Source organism: Podarcis vaucheri, assembly GCF_965113315.1.
Source record: "Podarcis vaucheri genome assembly, chromosome: 8".
Classification (NCBI taxonomy): domain Eukaryota; kingdom Metazoa; phylum Chordata; class Lepidosauria; order Squamata; family Lacertidae; genus Podarcis; species Podarcis vaucheri.
In genome coordinates, this window is record NC_138766.1 from 49,351,686 (window position 1) to 49,372,228 (window position 20,543).

Consider the following 20,543-nt stretch of genomic DNA (forward strand, 5'->3'; position numbering starts at 1 on the left):
ATAACTTTGACCTCTTCAATTAGCTGGTTGTCCATGTGCCCTATGGGCCCTATAGTTTCTTGAAAAAACATGACTTTGGGTTTTTTTTGTAATTCACAGCCAGCTGTTCTCTCTGGCAATATCCTGAAAATGCTCTGATCAGTCTTTTTAGGCCTACTTTTGTTTGGGATAGAAGAACCACATCATCTGCATATAATAGAACTGAGATGGGTTTTATGGCCAATTTAGGGGTATGATACTCTGGAGATGTTAGACACTGGACAATATCATTTATATATAAGTTGAACAGTGCCGGGGCTAGAATACACCCTTGCTTGACTCCCTTTGTGGCTGGTACAGATCCTGTAAGTTGTCCATTTGCGGAGGTACCCAATGGTTACTGAAAATAAGGTCCGCTGTCTGTGTTCTGTCTTTTTATTTGTGTATGTCGTGCCTTAACCCTCTAATGAAGGGTTTTTTATTGAAATTTGTAAGTTTTTTATTGAGATTTTCCCACAATACAGTAAAATTGCAGCTACAAAAGATACAAAACAAAGTAGAAAAGCAGAAAAAGAAAAGCGACAATAGAAATAGAGGAAAGGGAAAGAGATGAGAACACAAAGAAAGCAAAAGAAAACCTTAGCAAAAAAATACAAAAGAGGAACTTATGATTTTTCATCTGCCTCTTACATAAAAAAGAAAATATGATTATTTAAAACCTGTTGTAGTTCATTTCCTGTTGTATTTGTGATGGTATCCCAATTTCCTCCTCTAGAACCTTCCATTTTTGTTTTTCCCCAGTCTTTTTCCAGAGGTAATACTATAGCTTTAATAGCAACGTTCCCTGAATTTCCTCCAGATCGTATGCAGAGTCATTTCTCTCTTCTAAAACTAAAGAAAGGCCAGGACTGAAGGGTCAACGTTCTTTTCCCTTGTCCTGTACAATGATTCCTATATTGCATTGTGTTGGCCAACTGAAATCATTATCTCTTTATATAAAAATATTCCTGATGGAGCAGGCTAGAAGTCTGCCTAGTCCAGTATCCTGTCCTTCACATTGGCCAACCAGATGCATATAAGAAGCCTGCAAGCAGAACATAATGACTATTGATTCATGGTGACTGGTACTCATAAGCATGCTGGTTGTCTAATCTCTTTCTCGAGCTACCTGAATGGTTAACCACATCTTGTGGAAGTGAATTCCATAATTTACCCATGTACCATGGTAGGGCGGGGGGGGGGGAGTACCTGCTTTTGTCTGCTTTGTGGGTGGCGCCCTAAAACACTTACCCATTGAATTCAGTGGAACTTCCTTCTGTGTGTACATGGATAGGCGTGGGCTGTAGAGGAGGAAATTATGCAGCTTGACCTGATCAGTTGAAAAAGAAGAGTATAAAAAATTGTTTCACCAGATGATAGCTCGATGCCACAAATTGTTAATTTTAATTAATATTGAATTAAGTGAGATTTGAAATAAATTCATTTAGATGAGAAGTCATTGCAATTAATATGCTGCCATTTTGCATAATGACTACGGGACTACACAGAGAATATATATGGTTAATGAGAAAGTTGACCTTGGTGACCTTATAGCATGATGTATTAGAGATGGTTCCCTGTGCAGTAGGCAGCTGAAGAATTGGCATTGTTGTCCTGTATTATTCTACCATGCTATAACATTCTGTCAAATTGTGTGTCAAGTCAGAATGGATTTGTTAAAGAGCCATGTTATAGATTCACATAATTCTACTCTTTTGTGGTACATATATAAATGTTGGGAACCACACCCCAGTGCGGCTGACTGAAAGAAATGCAGTTGGAAAGCCAAGTGTGGCATTTTGTATTTATTCAGTACAGACATTTATTGTTCCTGTTGCTCACTTTAAATATGCGTCAAGCAACCCTCTGATTCACCTGCTGAAGAAATGGTTCCGTCTCCACTTCCCCTCAACATATCAAGAACTTCGTGTGTGATGTGGTTTGGCCAATGCAGAGACCTCAGAAAACGGATTAAACATCATGCAGATAATATTGTCAAACATAAACAATGTAGAATATCAGTTACTGACAGGGTATTATATGGCCCAGTTCACACAGCGTGGCAAACCATAGTTAATAGTTTACAATCAGTGTGCCAATCTGGGTTGCTTTGCTCCTCCCTGCTTGTGTGTGGGAGAAAGAAACCCGCTACAGCATTATGTCTGAACCAATATTATTGTTTGCTTCACTTGAAAAAAATCATGATCAATAAGCCAAGAACAAACATTGACTATGGTTCATGGTTTGTTTAGAGAGAAACAAACCACGACGTTTGGTTTGGACATAATGCTAAGGCAGAGATTGTGGTTTGTTTCCTCTACACACCAGTGGGGAGGAACAAAGTGATTCAGACCAGTGTGTTCATGGCAAACCATTAAGTATGGTTTTATTGTGATGTGCAGACAATAAACCACAGTAAACCTATGATTAATCCCATACCTTCAGACAGCTTTCAAAAGCATTGTTTGACCAAAGAGGAACAAAAATGGAATACCACTTTCAACTCCCTCAATATGGGCCGAGTTCTTGTCTCACTGGTCTTATTTTGCCTTTCCAGTATCAAAAGCAAATCCAGTTCTACATGAAATAAATGTGAGGGATTAATATTTTTCCAGAGCTCGCTCAATTCACTATCAAGCTAAAATCATAATCTTCTTTTCTTCTTCAGGTAATTGTTGTGCTACTTTATAAGCAGGAGGGGAGGGGAGATTTAAATATTCAGATCTTTTGCTCAACATTTTCAATCTACATACTCAACAGGAGCACACAGCTAGTGTGCCTCCAGCATTAGAAAAATTCATATGGAAGCTTTCAGGAGGCCATCCTCCCCAAATTACCACAGTTCACATAGGAGCATACAGAAAACCAGCCTGCAGTATATTTTCCACATACATATGAGAACAGTCAGCAAGTCAAACCTCAGTAGAGCCAAAACAAACACAAAAAAGCGGGCAGAAAGCTGGCACTGGCTAAAATCCGCAGGAGGGAAGATATAACAGCCTTCAACAATACGAAGAACCCTGATTTCTTGTCATGGCACAGAACTTTCAGATAAGTGAAGAACACAGAGAACAATTGGAATCCATCAAATACAGAAATGGTTTCCGTACCTCCTTGGATTTAAGTGCTTTGTTGCCCTAGTGCAACGTCTACACTTTTAAAAACAAAGAAACAGACCTTTTGCTGTTAGGAAAGTGATGGGGGAGTGCACTGAAAAGTGAAGGATGAACAAATTATCAACAGGAAGGTGTAGATAGATAGATAATATTTATTACGGCCATAGGCCCATACAGGAAGGTGTATAAATACTGCACAAGCAAGTCAGGGTGAAGGCTCATTGTTGAATAACAAACCCGCAAACAAATCCAAATGAATGCTCGATAAAGACTGGGCATAGTCTAACCTCTACATTGTTTGTTGTGCAAGCAAAGCAGGATGAATGCTCAATAAGCAGATCATCTGGAGGAGCCCTCTGTTATTTGCCAAACTCCCCAAAGCATCAGCAGGCATTCCATCTGCAGGAGAAGGATGGAATATATTCCTATAAATTGATAAGTTGCATTTCCTTTCTGTACAGGCATTAAATCCTTCGGCAAACTATCCAGCATTGTGCAACCTTCTCTCTGGAAACTGTAAGGTGCACACCTTCAACGATGGCGAATAAACATACGATTTTATTACAAAATGCCACTGCTGCTCCTGGCATGAGTAATTTGTGCACCTGCATTTTTAAAGTGTTTCAAAGTTTTCCCCCTTTGTGAATTCTCTGGTAACACACATTATCTTCCCAGCTGCCACAATATGGTACTTGCAGTCTGTGTCATGTCACCCCTTGTTATCCAGGAGCCACTGTTTTCAGAGCAAATAGCAACTGAAAGTAACAACAGTCCGCTTCAGTCTGGGGGAACAAGATAGTGTTACTTGATGGCCCCGTAACAGGAGATGTCTCTTTTCCATGTGACATCTGGGATTCCAAACCTCACGTGGGGTAGGGTGGGTCCAACGGGTACAAAGAACCCAGAACTATCTCTGAAACTTCTTTAAATGCAACACAGATTGATCTGCCATTTCTGATTCCAGGCTCACCTTTGCAACAATCTGGATCTCTGATAACTTGGTCGAGGAAAGAGGCTCATCAGAGACTGAATATGATTCTGGCCTAGCATTTTCCATTGATAATATTAAATTGAGAGGACTGAACAATTAGCAAGGTGCTTCAGCTACATTGCTGCCTTCAGGAAGGCATAGTACTCCTTGGGCATTGCCTGCGGAACTACCTCCAAACTGGGTCGGAAATAGAAATTTCAAGTTAGTTTAGGCTTAGTAATTTAATTTTTAATAGTAATTCAGCAGGTGCCCAAAGTCAGCTCTGTCTATACAATTTTAAAGGGGGGAAAAATCCCTTGTGTTCCCTGTAATCTCCCTGAAATGCTCCTTGATTCTCTCAGGCTCCATGAAATGCCTAAAGTGTATAATTCTCAGCGATTTTATGTATTTGTACATCTTAAAGTCATATTGTCCTTTTAAAGCCATCTATTTCACAATTCTCCCATTTGGAGTCGGCCTTAGAATTTAAAGAAGAAGAAGAAGGATTTAATGTTATATCAAGTTGCTCATCAGAGACTGTGTTCAAGGGCAGTGTCATACAGATTTTACCAGGAATTTATTTATCTGCTATTGCAAATAAAGACAGACACACTGCTGGTTAAATGGCACTGCATAAAATCTTCATTTTTTGGAAGCTTGTTTCTTCTTTATTTTTTGTAAGACTACAATAGCCAGTGGGGTTTTTGTTTTGCAGTAATCTGGTTAATACTCAAACAGAAAATAAGATTTTTTGGGGGTGGGGTTCATTGGCTCGCACAACTGAACATGGATCTATACACATGATATTCAAAATGTGGCAAAAAGGGGGGGATAGGCTTTTAGCAGAGAGATTGAATTGGCAGTTGTTGGGGTTTTTTTGAGTTGGTAGGGCTACGGTTGCTAAACCTCACATTTTCTCCAGGATTTGCAGACAACCTATAAAGTGCCTTAAACATGTGCAGAGTGCCATGGTGCCCTCACTTAGTAACATCAGCTAGTCAAAATATACCCATGAGTAGGTGGAGGGTTTCCATGTGAGATGGCGTGATCCTGTCTTCCAGGGAAATTTGAGATTTAGCCGCTCCCATGTTGAAATAGAACCATGCCACGTGGCATAAATGTTTCCATATTCTACTGAGTCAGCTGATTCAGTAACCAAACCTAAGTATGTGTGACTGACACAATAGCTGCTGATCACATGCTTTACTTACACTGACCACAGCATGCCCTCCAACATGCCCCACTGTAAAACTGGGATGCACATCTTTTGGGGCCATGCTCCTGCGCAAGTCATGTTACTTGTGCAAGAGCACGGTTCCCCAAAACAGGATGTCCCGCTTAAATTGGGACAGTTGAGGGGTATGTCACAGCCTGGTACTTCACTTGCATGGTAGTGTAATCACATATCTATATGTCTGGAGTTTGGGAGGCGATGTTTAATGTTGGAGGATCACAGAATGCTGCATTAGTCACTGTGACATCCAGACAGATGTGTGGTAGAGATTCACCGACATACTTTCATTCAAGCAGACCAACAAGAAAGCCAGGCAGTAATAAGCAATCTGCAAAGGCAGTGTCTCCCACCAGAAACCACTACTAGGCATGTTGTCCAGGAGACAAACTACACATTATGTTAAGCACTTAATTAGCAAGCTGGGATTGCTTTTTACTTTGACAAAACAGTGGCCAATGGGAGGGGATCAAGATCCAATAGGCTGGGCAGCAGAGACAGGAGAGGGTATTGAACCCTTTGCCCCCATCTGAAGTGGGGAATTTAACCCTTTGCATTGATTTGCATTTTTAAAAACTGCATATGCAAACCCATCCAAATGTCCCTATTTTCCAGGGATGTCCCTGATTTATAGAAGCCATTCTGGTTTCTGATTTGATCCTGGAATGTCCCACCTTTCATTAGGATGTCCCTAATTTCATCGGAGAAATGTTTCAGGATATGGTAGGATTTCCCTATTTTCATTGGAGAAATATTGTAGGACAGGGAAGGTTTTTTTTTTAATGTTCAGTGTCTTGATATGTTTTTTTTCTATGTTGGAAGCTGCCCAGAGTGGCTGGGGCAACCCAGTAAGATGTGTGGGGTATAAATAGTAAAACCATCATTATGCAATGGGATGTCCCTATTTTCATCAGAGAAATGTTGGAGGGTATGCATATTCTAATTTATATGTATAAATGCAGACTGAGAAATAGTTGCTAAAATTTAACAGAAAAGCAATTCATCTCACAAAACATAGGAAGACCAATGATCAGGTGACCAGTGTGCCTGTTCAGTCTGCTGTCCAGTTGCTAGTTGTTGATGTGCAACTTCAAGGCCTCTGCTCTTCCTTCATCTTTACACTGGACTTTGACTGGACAGTCCTTCCAATAGAAGAGACCTCCAAGTAGAGGATTATACTCTGAAAAGTACAAATGGCCACCCTTGCGTGCATGTTTTGTACCATCTCCTGCCTCACAGAGTCTAAGTCTATTTTTCTATTTAAAAAAATAAGTAACCTGGAGGTATGTTTCTCTCTCTGTCTCTCTCTTTTACAAAAAGTGAAACTCAGTACATGATGAGATCACCTTCCCATGAGACTCCCATTTCAATAACAAAAACTAATGAACTGAAACACTGAACCACTCGAGAGTTGGAGTCTCAGTATCTTTCATCCAGATGGCAGAGGGGGCCTGGGTGGTCAGGTATGCAACACAGAGAAGGGAAGCAGGGTCCAAAACCTCAGTCAGATGGAGCGTTTATATGCAGCTCAAACTCGGGCAGGGAAGAAAGGAGCCTAGGGTGAGTCTGCAGATCACTACAAGAAGACTGGGCGTTGTGGGTGTTTTTTTTTAGTTTAAATCGAATAAGAGGAACATGATAGAGGTTTATCATGGAGAGCCTGGAAAGAAACACTCTCATAACAGTAGTACTTGTGGACATCCAATGAAGATGACTATTAAAAGATTCAGGACAATCAAAAGAAAATACTTTGTCACACAACATGTAGGAAAACTATTCAATTTGCTCCCACAAGAAGCCACCATCTTGGTTGGCTTTAAAAGGGGATTAGACAATCCCATCTTAATTTATGTAATTAATTACCTAAATTGTGTAATTTCACCACAGTGGACAGCAATATGAATAGTACAGGTTTTGACAGTAGGCAAATTGCACAGGAATGGAAACATTACTTCTGTTAAGTTGTGGGTGAACATATCAGACGACACAGTGATTCTTCAAACAGCTCTTGTTTATTCACAGGCCAGAACAGAACTGAACTGAAGGGTTCAGCCAGCCTGCTTAAATAGAGCTCCAGTACAATGTAACTGTAACCACTTTCTGTAGCTATCCACTCACTGAACGTCACGTTCAATCCCTTTCAATTCAATTATTTGCATATGTGGACCTGAGTGAAAACTATCTACAGTATCCCCCTGCTAGCCCAGGGTGAGAACTTCAGTACATAACAACTTCATGCAACAGGGAGGAATGGAAAATGATTCCTTCTTACATCCCTAATCAGGACATGCTATTGAGCAGCAGAGGAAGAACAACCACAACGCAAACATGTGGTAAAAAATTAAGAAATGGGTCCCTAAGTGCATGTTTGGGTTAAAGGCGGGTGCTGGCTCTGAAAAAGTTGAAGGCTTCTGCTCTAGAAGGTCACAAATCTTCTCCTGAACAGTGAAGAATCAGGTGCAGGAAGCTGGAGGGGAGGGGGAGGAATCTTCCAAAACCTACTTGTAGCAGGTAAATCTCCTTGATTTGGAAGCCATACCCCAGAAGCTCCCTGCACTCCACCCTACACACCTATGATCTTCAGGAGGGCCCCTTGACACCCCCCCAGAGAAGCATTTAGGGGGCTTCAAGGGGGAAAGAAGAGATGAATAAATTCCCTTCTATGAATTACCTTCTACTGCTGGTTCTCAGGATCCAAGCTATTGCTTTTGTTGACATACCTTCCCATAAAAACTAAACTGTTTTTATAAGTGGAATGTGGATGGGAGGTGAACAGAAAATATAATAGCAAGTGGCAAAAACCAAATACAGTAAAGATTTTTTTTTGTTTTGTTTTAAGTGCAGTTGTGTAGCTTTCAAACCTCAGAGGCCTTAATGTCGTAGGTCTTCTTCTTGAACTTTATCCGCCCTGGTTCAGTATCACTAAAAGTATATTAATGTCAAAGATTGCTTGCGTAGATTATTTATAAGGGCATTCGCTTCATATTAGTGCTGCATAAAATGCGCGAGTTCATAACTTGCCAAAAGCAAATGCGGCTTGCTTCCTTGGAGCTGCAGAGAAGAGAACGAGCCGTTTGGCACGAGACACCTCTGCACAGATCAATAATGGAAGCATTAAGCGGGTCTCCTGTTTTAGAAGCAGTTCTTTATTGGGGAGATATGTTTATTCCACACATTAACAATACCTTAAGTAAAATGATAAAGAGATGAAGAAGGGTCCGTTTTCTAAGTGGCACAGTGGGAGCTATGCTCACAGACCCGCTTGCTTCTAAATGCTGTTTCCCTACTTCTTGTAAGCATTTTCAATTACTGTGGATGTTTAGGCCCAAACTACATGCGATGCTTGGTTGCAGATGTTTCTACCACCACCCCAATCTTTTTTTAAAAAAAAACAAAACCCAAAGCAGCTACTTAAGAGGCCGGTGTTTTGGTTTTTTTTATGAAATAAAAGGTATATTGAGTGGTGGAGAGAGGCAGTTTCTTAACTCTTTCATCTCTGGCCATTTGCCCACTCAACATCATCTCCCACCAGCTGTGTTTGGAATTGTATCTCTTCTGACATGGAGCAAAAAGCAGCTGCAGGAGCTGATTTCAAACCAGAAAGGAAAGTGTTAAAACAGCCCCTTCCCATCTGCCTGCACTGCTGGTCTTCTGCCAAATTTTTCACTTTTGTTTATCTGTTTTTAAATCTCTGTCTGTGTGGAGGGAAAAACCTGCAACAGAACATCCCATGCAGTTTGAGCCCTGTTCTTTAACATGCAGGATTCATACAGAATTGAGTGGGGTTCATAGTTAGGAAGCCAGAAGTCTGGTTCATTTGAGTCACAATACAGTGTGCAGGTAGCGGATTCTGGAAATGGTTCTGGCATGTAGTCTGCTCTCTGGGCTCCTCCATATGTCCCTGTAATTGTGCATTCGTGATTATTTGTGCTTATGGGGACATTATAAGCAATGCTGCTTTCGACACTACATTCCCTGGTACCTACAGTACTTATACGTGCAAAGGTTTTGGGGTAGATATACTGCTTCATTTTCAATCACTGCATGCCCCATAATGTTTGGATGAAATCTAGCTATTTTCTACAGCGCAAATATACCAGGGTTTGGGGATTTTTTGAGTCCCACTTTTGGTGCACTATAGTGCAAGAGTGCCCCCCTTCCCAGATGGCCAGTGATGCGGCAACGTTAGAGAAACATAGCAGAATAATGACAAAGAATGATGTGTAGATGGTCCAGTATAAACCCACTACTAGTGCATGATTATTGCATCAGTGGCATGTTGAAGAATCCACCCACGTGAAAAAGCACGAGTGTGGTGGGCCCTTCCGTGGATCACCCCACCATAAAAGGAATTGCCCGGCGGGTAGAAGCTCCTTTGATACATTTTTTTATCAGGCTTCAAATGACTTAAGAGACAAGTAAGAGGTTATCAGCACCCTGCAGGATGGTATTATCTCCATCAGGCTCTGCTACATTAGACAATTAATAAAGATGATTGCATCTCAGAGGCTAAATTTGGTATATTGCTGCACTGTGCTTGACTTCTACTACCCTCATGACAAATGAGTCAGAGGTACAGCCATGGGGTTTTGAGGAATAACTCTTTATGCTAATTAATGGTATCAGTATACACAGGTTGAGGCTGATATAGTCAGTGCAACCGATAATGCAGGTATAAAACACAATTAACTATTTGCATATACATGACAACAGATTTAGCAGCAGAGCAAATCTTTGGCAGTAACACCCCACCCCACCAACAAAGCTTCCCTACAAGAACAGGTACAACAAAACCGAGTGTTACAAACCTTATGGCTGAAATATATGAGCTGTGATTTGGGAGGTTGCCAAATTAATTCATTTTTCTCATTCAGAACCTGCATTTTTCTGACATGAGCTTGGTACCAGGGAATGTGGTTTGTAATAATTTGAATCTAAAACTCAAAGCAAACCCGTTCAGTTGCTACAGAAATGAGATGGGGGAAAGTACACAAAATGTATACAAGAAATGCTCACACAAAAACGGAAAAGGAAATATTCACTGCAGTCCCTTAAATCTGACTGCAGTTGCCACAATCTATAGTTTTATGGTTTCTATCCATACTGAGCTCTTACCTGGAAGGACTGCCCCATCAATGTTAATGAAGGCAGCAAAACAGCCATCAAGTTCTTGTCTATGTATAAAGAAATGTTAAGCCTACGTGCAGACCATATGTGAAGCTCTTCATAATGGCAAATGGCGGCATGGAACTTTGTTATCATTTGGCCACCAGTTGGTAAACATAACCTTGTCAGGAGGCCCCACATGTGTTTGTAGTGACAGTTACTTGATTTATGACTTTGAGTCAGGTATGTGATTCAGGACTCAACCCATACCTTTTTAATACTCTCAGAAAATTCAGTGAAAGAGGAAAGTTGAAAGAAGTTAGGGGTCCTCAGTGCTGGCCCAACACCTAGAGTTCCCTAAGCTTAGGCCAACACTTGGGATGGGGGGGGGGCTTACTGCACCATTCGGTTCTTATCCTTATCTGCCTATCTGGTGCCAGGGTCATTCCTGGGAGAGGGAAGAGGGAAGAACCATTGAGGCATGTGTTATTGTGCCATTGCTAAGCTGCAACTATTAATGCTACATTTCTTGGGTCTTTTTTTAGTTAAGCCAGTCAACACCTGCACGATTCAGCAACAGTGATCACCTGTGGAACATCTCGGGCCCTACTGGCGGAAGACAGCTGAACAAAGCATTCAGCATGCATGCTGCAACACCTAAGCACAAGAATGTGATTTAAAGGTAACGTGGGATTTTAATGCAGAGCTTTCCTAGGTTTAAGTCTCGACCTTAATGGTATAACTTGCATTGACATTTTTTCATTTTGTTTTGACATCATAATTGAGTCTAATCTCCACAGACTTGCATTGTGCTCTCACTTCAGATTGTAATCTTGCAGTGCAGTTTCACCCTAAGAGCATTGTAGTGCTGCTTTCTCCAAAGTGTGCGTGGAAATAATTTTACCATTGTAATATCACCTCGATATTGGCTTCATAACAAGGTCTCTGAAGAGCTGCACTAAAATAATTTGGCCACTATAATGACCTCACAATGTCATGAACCAATTGCCATTACAAACTCTAAATGAGCTTGAGAAGGAACTTCTGTGCTGGCTCATTAGTAACTGCATTCTGCTATGCCGAGCCTCTAATTTAAGCCTTCCTTACGCCATTACTGGATGACCACAGCTCCAAATTAGGGTAGCGAGGTTCAGCACCGCATTTTTATTAAGCACTTGTAGAGTGGCATAGGCTTTGCTTATTTTTGTCATTATCAATGGCCTGGAGAGAATAATGCTCGATGTCTAACTTTACGTGAACAATATTATGAGAAATGAATAGGAATGCCCACACCTGAATGTTGCTAGACTTATCTGATCCAGCATCAAAACACATTCAGATCCAACTTCAGGCTTAGACTGTGATGAGGTGTAGAAGACACCTAGACCCCAGTTGACATTCCTGCATGCTTTCAAAATATTCCACTGGCTGCTTCGGCCGAAATCCTAGACCCGCTTACCAGGGAGTAAGCCCCATTGAACTCAGTGGGTTTGCCTTTGAGAACATTGTGTAGGTTACACCATAACTCAATCTTCCTTTCTGAGGATTGGAAGCTGGGCTTTGGATAATGACTAGTTCAATAATAATGATGTTTAAGATACCTTATCCACATAAAGATATCCTCTCCATCCAACCAGGAAGTAAAATTAACACCACTGCATTGCACATTTTATTGCACTGAGTGATTATTAAGTAGAAAGGCTGAATGTATCTTCCTGGTGTGACCTGCTTTTCTAGGAATTATGGGGCTGTGGTAAACCATGATGCCAGTGTGCTGGAACATTCACAAGAACTATGCAGCATACCAAAAATATCACGCCACAAGTGCTGCTTTAATTCTGTAAAAAAAGATGGTTGTGTGAGTCTGTTCCAATCCAAGTCTTTACAGAACATCTGATAAACATATTATTCATTTATAGGTTTTAAAAATCCATTTTATCCTCTTGTACTTGTCCCCCTTCTTTCTCCTTCACTAGCCTGTTTTCCCCCTCTAGTGATGTTCTTTTGATGACATGAGAAGTCACATGGGGGGCTTCTTTAATGAGTTGGGTGCTACTCCTGAGAAAGCGTTCATTATTTTAATTGAAGCCTTCATCGCTGGCTGACTTCCAAGTGGCCTACCAGATGTCTCTCTCTTCACAATGGTCGAAACAGATTACAATGTTCTTGTTCATTTTTCCTTTCCTGACAGCCTAGTTTCAAAAAGGTGCCAGACTTTAAGGCAACATGTTCAAAAGCTGGAGGGATGTGTCTATTCAGAACAGTATGCCAAAGATGATGAAGGGACATATCACGAAAGCTCAGATATTTGCACTTGCAAAGGTAAGCTGGGATTGCCAATCAATGGCCATTTATGTGGGTAGTGTTCTATTGCTAGGAACTTAATTGCGACTTACTGGCACATTTTGGGCAATTGTTCAGGGCTTTACAAACCACAGTTTATGAAGCTGGGAAGATGCATTGGAGCTGAGCATTCCTCCCTATGCCCTCCTTTCTTACCCTTATGTGCTGCTTCAGAACTTCATTTCTGCCTTGTATTAAGCCACAGTTACCTGTTATGTCTGAAGTGGGGGACTCTGGCTTAATGTCAAGGCACCAAGATAATACGCCAAGGTATATTCCTCTTGGCTTAATAACCAACATGAAGCCTGTATTCCTAGCTTGGATGTTCATTGCCCACAGTGAGGTGATAGTGAGAATCTGGTTACCCTTCCCTCTGAACAGCCAAGGGGAGTCAGGAACAGTAGTTGCATCAAAGGACACAGCAGAGGATGGGCGGCAGCTAGATAATCAGAAGCGAGGTGTGGTGGCTGAGAACCTCTGGCTTCCTACTTCTACGAAGTATGAATTGGCCATACCTGTCTATCTCTTACTGAGATATATTGCCTGCTCTCCAATCAGCAGCATCTGGCATTGAGAACTACTGGAGAGGGAACTGGAGTTTTCACATCTATTCCTTGATCTGTAAAGAATTGCCGTGCATTGCTTGAGGGCATCATGAGTGGGGGTCCCCACCCCTTTATGGTTGTGTTTTGGCTGACCTTGGGGGCATGCAGTTCTGTCCTAGGTGAGCGACAGTTGGGAAGGGGTTGGAGTCTGACCGCTTTTCAGGTGGGAGCTGGGAATTGGTACCTGATGAACTAAGGAGAGAATATGAATGTGACTGAGTATTTGGGTGAATGATGTGAGGTTTTTATTGGGGCTGGTACAATCCTAGATTAGATTTGGTTTTAGCCTCATAATGTTGGAAGCAGGGAGATGGTAGTCTTTGTCTTCTGCCACATCTGGCTGCTGCTGGGGCTCTTAGGGAGCTGTTGGCGAAATTTGTTATTGGTCTTGGTGGAATGGAAACCTCAGGAACAGTGAGAGTTAGTGGGAGTGTCCCAAGCTAAGATCTAGAGGCAAGCAGTCTGGGTCTTGGTGATAAACTGTAATGGGCTATCTACTCAACTGGGTTATCCACTCAGCAGCTAAAAGATAAAACTGTTCATCTTCACTAGTAAAGCTGCCAACACAAATTAGCATGACCAGCAATGTTCTAATTAATACGGTTGCTATTTTAATTAGGTGTGGAAATATACAATATCCGTGTCACTTCAACAAATAGTGTATGTGGCTATGATCAGATCCATGCACACACAATTTATCAGACTAGGATGTGTGAGACCAGGGCCATGGTCAAGGCCCACTTGGCCATGAAGCTCACTAGGTGACCTTTGGCCAATCACTGCCTCTCAGCCCTACCTCACAGGGTTGTTGTGGGGATTAAATGAGGAAGGTGAGAGCCAAGTATATCACATTGACCTGTCTGGAGAAAAGATGAGCTATAAAGACAATAAATAAATAAAAACAACCCAAGATCTATGAAGACATACTCTACATTTTTTACAACAACCTCTCACTTATTTCTCAAGTCATAATACTTACTCTTTTCCACATGTTTACTTTACATTCTTCTTGTTGTTTTGTTATATTGCTTTTATGTACTACCTGCAAAGTATAAAACCTAATAAATACAATAACCCCTCCCCCAAGATAATTGAAAGAAATGGAAATTTGAATGGAAGGGGCACCAAACATATTCCTTACTCAGGGCACCATTTAATCTAAGGCCAGCCTTATCAGTGGCCAGAGGAGGGAAGGGAGTGGATGACACTTTGCACATTAGGTATGCATCTAAGTTGTTTTGTGTCTGTGCCCAAACATGTAAAATGTGGATGTGGCAGTGAATGTGTCATACAGAGGCATGTGTCAGGGAGCTGTGATTGGCTGTAGCCCCCAGTTGCATACACAAACTCAGTCTCAGGCATGCCTATGCACCCAAGTGTGAAATAGTTGTGTTTCTGGGAGAAGTATAAAGGGGAAAACACAAGTGTAGGGCATAGCAGGTTCAGGGTCACCCTAAGGTGAAGCACAGTGCTGTGGTTGGCTTAGGGGACACTTTTGAGGTGCCAAATTCTTGCTATATCTTTTTGCTGTGAAGTCGATATGCATGTGTTTGGTACGCGGGTGGTGCTGTGGGTTAAACCACAGAGCCTAGGGCTTGCCAATCAGATGGTCGGTGGTTTGAATCCCCGCAACGGGGTGAACTCCTGTTGCTCAGTCCCTGCTCCTGCCAACCTAGCAGTTGCACAAAGTGCAAGTAGATAAATAGGTACCGCTCCGGTGGGAAGGTAAACGGCATTTCCGTGTGCTGCTCTGGTTCGCCAGAAGCAGCTTAGTGATGCTGGCCACATGACTCGGAAGCTGTACGCCAGCTCCCTCAGCCAATAAAGCGAGATGAGCACCGCAACCCCAGAGTTGGCCACGACTGGACCTAATGGTCAGGGGTCCCTTTACCTTATATATGCATGTGTGTGCATGCACAAGCACAACTTTGGTTTTGCATCTCAGGCGCCAGCATGTCCCAGAATAAGAAGGATCTTTTCCCGCTACAGGAGCATGAATGCACTTCTAAGGAGATGCTTCTGGTAGTGATGGATAACTCAGAGAATTAAACTATGATTCCATGCATGGGGCATAGTATGAAACTCAGTCTTTTCAGCAAAAGATAGCCCTAGTGCCATTTAAGACAAAAGAGCAAGTTTATTGTATTAAGCAAGGGTCTTTCACAGGAGGAGGTGGCCCCTAATTGTGTGAATAGTTGTGCGGGTATAAAGACCCTTGTACTGATGATTTATCTGAAAGTTCTGGGCATATTAACTTTTGCTAAGAGCAGAGACTAAAAACTTTATGGGGAATGCTACATACACTCCAAAGACCAACAAGAGAATTTAAGTTAGATGTGATTAGTATGAAGAAAGTTACATTTATTATACTCTTATGTATAATTGATCATATGAAAGGCCTTTTGTAACTATAAAAGAGACAGCACATTAAATTGTTTTACCCTGAGGATTATACAAATTTGTGGATATCGGATTGAAACACCAGCCTATTGGTTTCATTGCTATGGTAAATCATTAAGATGTTCTATTTTAATCATAAATCTTGGTATCTATTTATTGTGAATCAAATAGCTCCTCCCAGCCTTTTGCTTTGCTTCATCTGTCAGAGGCAGCCCAAGTACAATCTGGTAACAACAGCATTAATTTCTATTAATAGAGAGTGTCTGTGTTCCTTTAATATGCATGGCACATAATTTTATATTATCCTAAACATGGAGAATTATAGCTGAGAGGCCCATCGTTTATCACAGAAGAGGGTATTGGGTTTTGGAGATGAGGGGAAGCATCCAGGGTTGATAAGGAGATTCATGGCTTGCAGTCGTACATCCAGGAATGATTTACTCATTGCTGTTGTACTGAAGAAGTGTAGATTGGGGATACTGTCAGGCTGATAAAAATCGGGAGGGTATGTTTGTGCTATCCCCCCCCCCTCCAAATTCTCTTTCTTGGCCACAGGCAATTTGGTCAACTGGAACTGTAAATACATTTTCAGTTCTGCAAGTTAGAAAATAAAAGCAGGCAAAGGAAACACACTTTGCAAATATGAAGACTTCAAGTTAGAATCCTCAAACTTAACTGTAGTGAATCATATGAAGGAGCAAACATGTTTAGGAATTCAACACAGCGCAGAACACCTTGCTTCACTATCTGCTTTCGTGGTTCAACCTGAATACCACACCTTTACAACTAATTGGTGTTGAGTCGCTATGTGGACATCAGCTACCATTTGCCCCCTTTTTGTCATTGTTGTTGTTTAGAACGGATTGTACTAAATTGATGCAGTCCTTTGCAAATGACAGCTGTGGGCAATCTTTCACAATGGTATTGCAGCTAAAAGCCTGCACAATGGTTTGTTAAGCTCTGTAAGGAGAAAAATACAGTTCCCAGGATTCTTTGGGGGAAGTAATGTGCTTTAAATATGCTTTCAATGCATGGTGCGGATCTGACCTGAGAGTCGTTTTAGATATGCACATAGGGCATTTTAAATACATACGCCTAAAAACCAAATGTGAGTGTGACAAATGCCAGAATCATAGAGTGTATCATAGAGATGCACTTGTTGGAAGTTGAGATTGGAGGAAACTCCCCCGTTGCACACTAAAAGGATACCAGAGTTTGCTGTTTGTTATTGTGTGAAGTGACCGTGATATTCACCTTTCTTTGTGGCTTCCATATTATTCACTCCATTCAGTTATTGTTGCTTTAACCGCCTTCCTCCAAGGAACTGAGACTGGCATAAGTGGTCACCCTCCCATATCATCTGCCCCACAACCCTGCGAGGTAGGTCAGGCTAAGAGGTTGTGACTGGCTGAAGGCCAGTGAACTATGGGGCTAGGTGGGTCACTCGCAGTGCTAGTGCAACGCTTCGTGCACCATACTGCCCTACACTTTCACCCTTTCGGTAGTCACTTCCTCCATCTCCTTCACCTAGAATGTCAGCTGCTTCAGCTGCTGCATGTAAGTCCTTAATTTGTCCAGCTCCTGGGAGAGTTTGGGAGGTGGGAGGAATCGTTCTTGGAGAAGCAAAGAGCTTGTTGCCATAGGAGCAAACTCCATAGGGCACATAGACTCCTGTATTGCATTAGTTGTTAGGGATGATAGTGTGCTGGTATATTGCCGCTCACTCAGTAAAAACATATCCTGGGAAAGGCTAGGCGGGAGTTTTTTCTTCCTTTAGCATATGATTCCATGCATGAAAAAGTTTCATTGTGCACATTAGAGTCCCTGCATCTAAAGCAGGGGAGATATATCTATATTTTTAATTGATGGCAGCTGGTGTGGTGTACAGACAGCTGGGCTGGGAAGATCTCAGTTCGAATCAAGCCACGGTCTTTCAACATAACTACCTAGCAGGGCCGTTGTGAAGAAAATAAAATAATACTAATAATATAAAGGGGGACGCGGGTGGCGCTGTGGGCTAAAGCCTCAGCGCCTAGGGCTTGCCGATCGAAAGGTCGGCGGTTCGAATCCCCGCGGCGGGGTGCGCTCCCGTTGCTCGGTCCCAGCGCCTGCCCACCTAGCAGTTCGAAAGCACCCCCGGGGGCAAGTAGATAAATAGGTACCGCTTACCAGCGGGAAGGTAAACGGCGTTCCGTGTGCGGCTCTGGCTCGCCAGAGCAGCGTTGTCACGCTGGCCACGTGACCCGGAAGTGTCTTCGGACAGCGCTGGCCCCCGGCCAATAGATGTGAGATGGGCGCACAAACCCCAGAGTCTGTCAAGACTGGCCCGTTCGGGCAGGGGTACCTTTACCTTTACCTTTAATAATATAAAGAGACAGACCCAGGTATGCCACCTGACGCTTACAGGAGGAGTGGTAGGGTACAAATAGGGTTGCCAAAAACAGCCTGATCTTCAGAAATGAAGCTTTTCATAGCAAGGAAATACGTGCAATCATCTGCTAATATCTGCATGTTACACTGCGGCGAAAAAGCGCAGGAGTCAGGCCTGTGAAATAGCAGGCACAAATGTAACAGTATATAAATACATTTAACTAGTCTGGCGGTATATTTGAAAAGGAGGGCTGTGAAAAGAACTGACAAGGTCAAGAGAAGCTTTCTGGGGGATTTGGGGTGGACAGTGTGGGGTGGGGAGGGGGAACTGATGGAGGTGATAGTAGTGATTCCATCGGTGGTGGAGGGAGAGAAATTGCCAACCTTATTACAATCCCTCCAGCTGCAAGCACACGCTCTTACAACATGCTGTTTTAGGGCAGTTCGACATGAAGAGGTGGCTGCTGCCGGCTTTTGTTCAGAACTGTCCCCTTTGCAGGGCTGAGGGTTCCCCACCCCCCCCCCCGCAAAAAAGAAAAAAAAAGAGGGCCGGATGAAAATGCCAAGAATTTCTCTGCAGTCAAACTTGTGTATTTCACCCGGCCCTGCCGATGTTAGTGACAGAATACTGCTGTTTCTCTTAAAGGCGGAAAAATACAGCGCCACCAGCCCTCAAAGGATCTCTGTCACGTGCTTACTTTATTGCTCTACCTTTGTGCACAGTAAGTTGCCACTTAGCTTCAGTTGCTGTTCTTGACTGACATTGTTATTTGTCTTGTACATTTCAGAACTGCTTTGTAGTTAGCCTGGGAAATTGAGAGTACATATGTGGTTAAAAATGGGCAAGGGGGGCGGGCGGGAGCAGTGAAAGAGGTGAAGAAAACGCCGCTATGTTCCCATTAGTGCCTCTGCCATGCTCTCCATTTTCCTATTGTCTCCTTCCAGAGCTTTTCTGCTTAGACCGAGACTTCTGTGATTGGAGTATTAAGTTGAAAAACCAGCAAGAAAGAAGAATGTTTCTTGAAATGCTCTAATGGCCAAAGGGGTGGGGGAGAAGCCTACCAATGTATTATTTATTTAAATTTATAGTCCAGCATATGCTAAACACTTGGGGCAGGTAACAAATGGGTGGAGAAAGCATAAATAAAAACAGGATTAATAACCAAGCACAAAAATGCATTAAGCCCCACACAACTCTCAGAGGTTGCCTTGTTTGGAGTTGCAAAGGAATTTTTTACCAGGTTATTCTGATTAGTGATTATGCAGTAATTTTGCTTCCTCTGGATGTGGGTTCCCTTACTCCAATAATCTTGAGATAAGTGCTTTTGCTGTTATGCAGGGATCCTCTCCTTCCTGCTACAGCACACTGGGATCTGAGTTGCTCTGTCGTCTGCTGAGGTGTACAATATAGGTTTGGGCTGTATATGTTGGTCCTTTCCAGTTCTGCTGTTCTAACCAATCAGTTGTGTGTTGTTTTAGAAGATGAAGCTAGGATCAGCAACGTGAATAGTGAAGTGGGAAGAGCTTGCATGCACACTGCGCCCCAAGAGCTTCCTACCTTGGTTCTCAATTCTGATGATCCAAATACACCACGCAAGTGATGCTACGGTTCAGGGGCAAGAAAGCGATTCTAAACTATTTGTGCCGTGTGGTTTACCTTACAAATAATTAGGGGCGTTAGAAATGCATAATAAGACTATGGAGAAATTGCCAACAGCTTCTAAGGCAAGTAGGTCAAACATAAAAGAAAACACTTCCATTTGATTAGGAAATCAGATTTGAGACTTGGCTTCACCCCTACATATCTGTTGTTATTCAGCACTCATGGGAGTGACTTAAAACAGAAATCTGTTTCTGGATATAGCCCACAATATGGCCTTGCATCAATTGAATTCTTATGATTTATTTTTTCTGCATTAAAAAATGAGATGGAATTGGCCCAGCTATTGTTCCTAAATATCAAGATAGACTTTTGCTTCACCACCACAGAAGAGCCAAATACCCATCAAACACCACTTTTATGAAGCGTCTCAAAATGTCTAGTCTGTCCAACAACCATTGTGTTTGGATAAACTCTGAAGGCTGCCTTCTGGATTTTCTTTTCAGAGACAGGGAACGTGTGGGCCTCCTGCAGATCAGCCAACTCTGGGATTTGGGCATACTCTTGACGAATAAAGAGGATGGCACCGTGCCTCCAGGGGGTTGGAATGCAGGGCAACATGTTTGCTCCAAAATAAACGTCATGTACAATACATTCATAAGGTTTGTTGGGTTTACTTACATTGTCAGGGTGCTGTCTCCTGGAGATGTTAAAACATTTAGGGGCCTTCAGCTAAGCAATTCCATGTGAAAGTCTTCTGGCAGCAGCATGTTCACACTGCGGT

The 20,543-nt window shown here is 42.3% G+C and overlaps 1 protein-coding gene across 16 annotated transcripts in view; it reads left to right on the top strand.

Annotated features, from left to right (window-relative positions):
• Window positions 1-20,543, top strand: part of LOC309539063 (uncharacterized protein) — a 164,030-nt gene that overhangs the window by 62,851 nt on the left and 80,636 nt on the right. For 9 of the 16 annotated variants that reach the window (XR_014222638.1, XR_014222639.1, XR_014222640.1 and 6 more), the window contains exons 3-6: window positions 10,987-11,123; window positions 12,633-12,763; window positions 18,806-18,881; window positions 20,449-20,541. Coding sequence is in view for 2 of the 16 variants with exons in the window: in XM_082234869.1 (XP_082090995.1) it covers window positions 12,668-12,763 (96 nt within the window). In the remaining 14 variants the exon portion in view is untranslated. The other 7 variants (XM_082234869.1, XM_082234870.1, XR_014222645.1 and 4 more) reach the window with 6 other exon arrangements.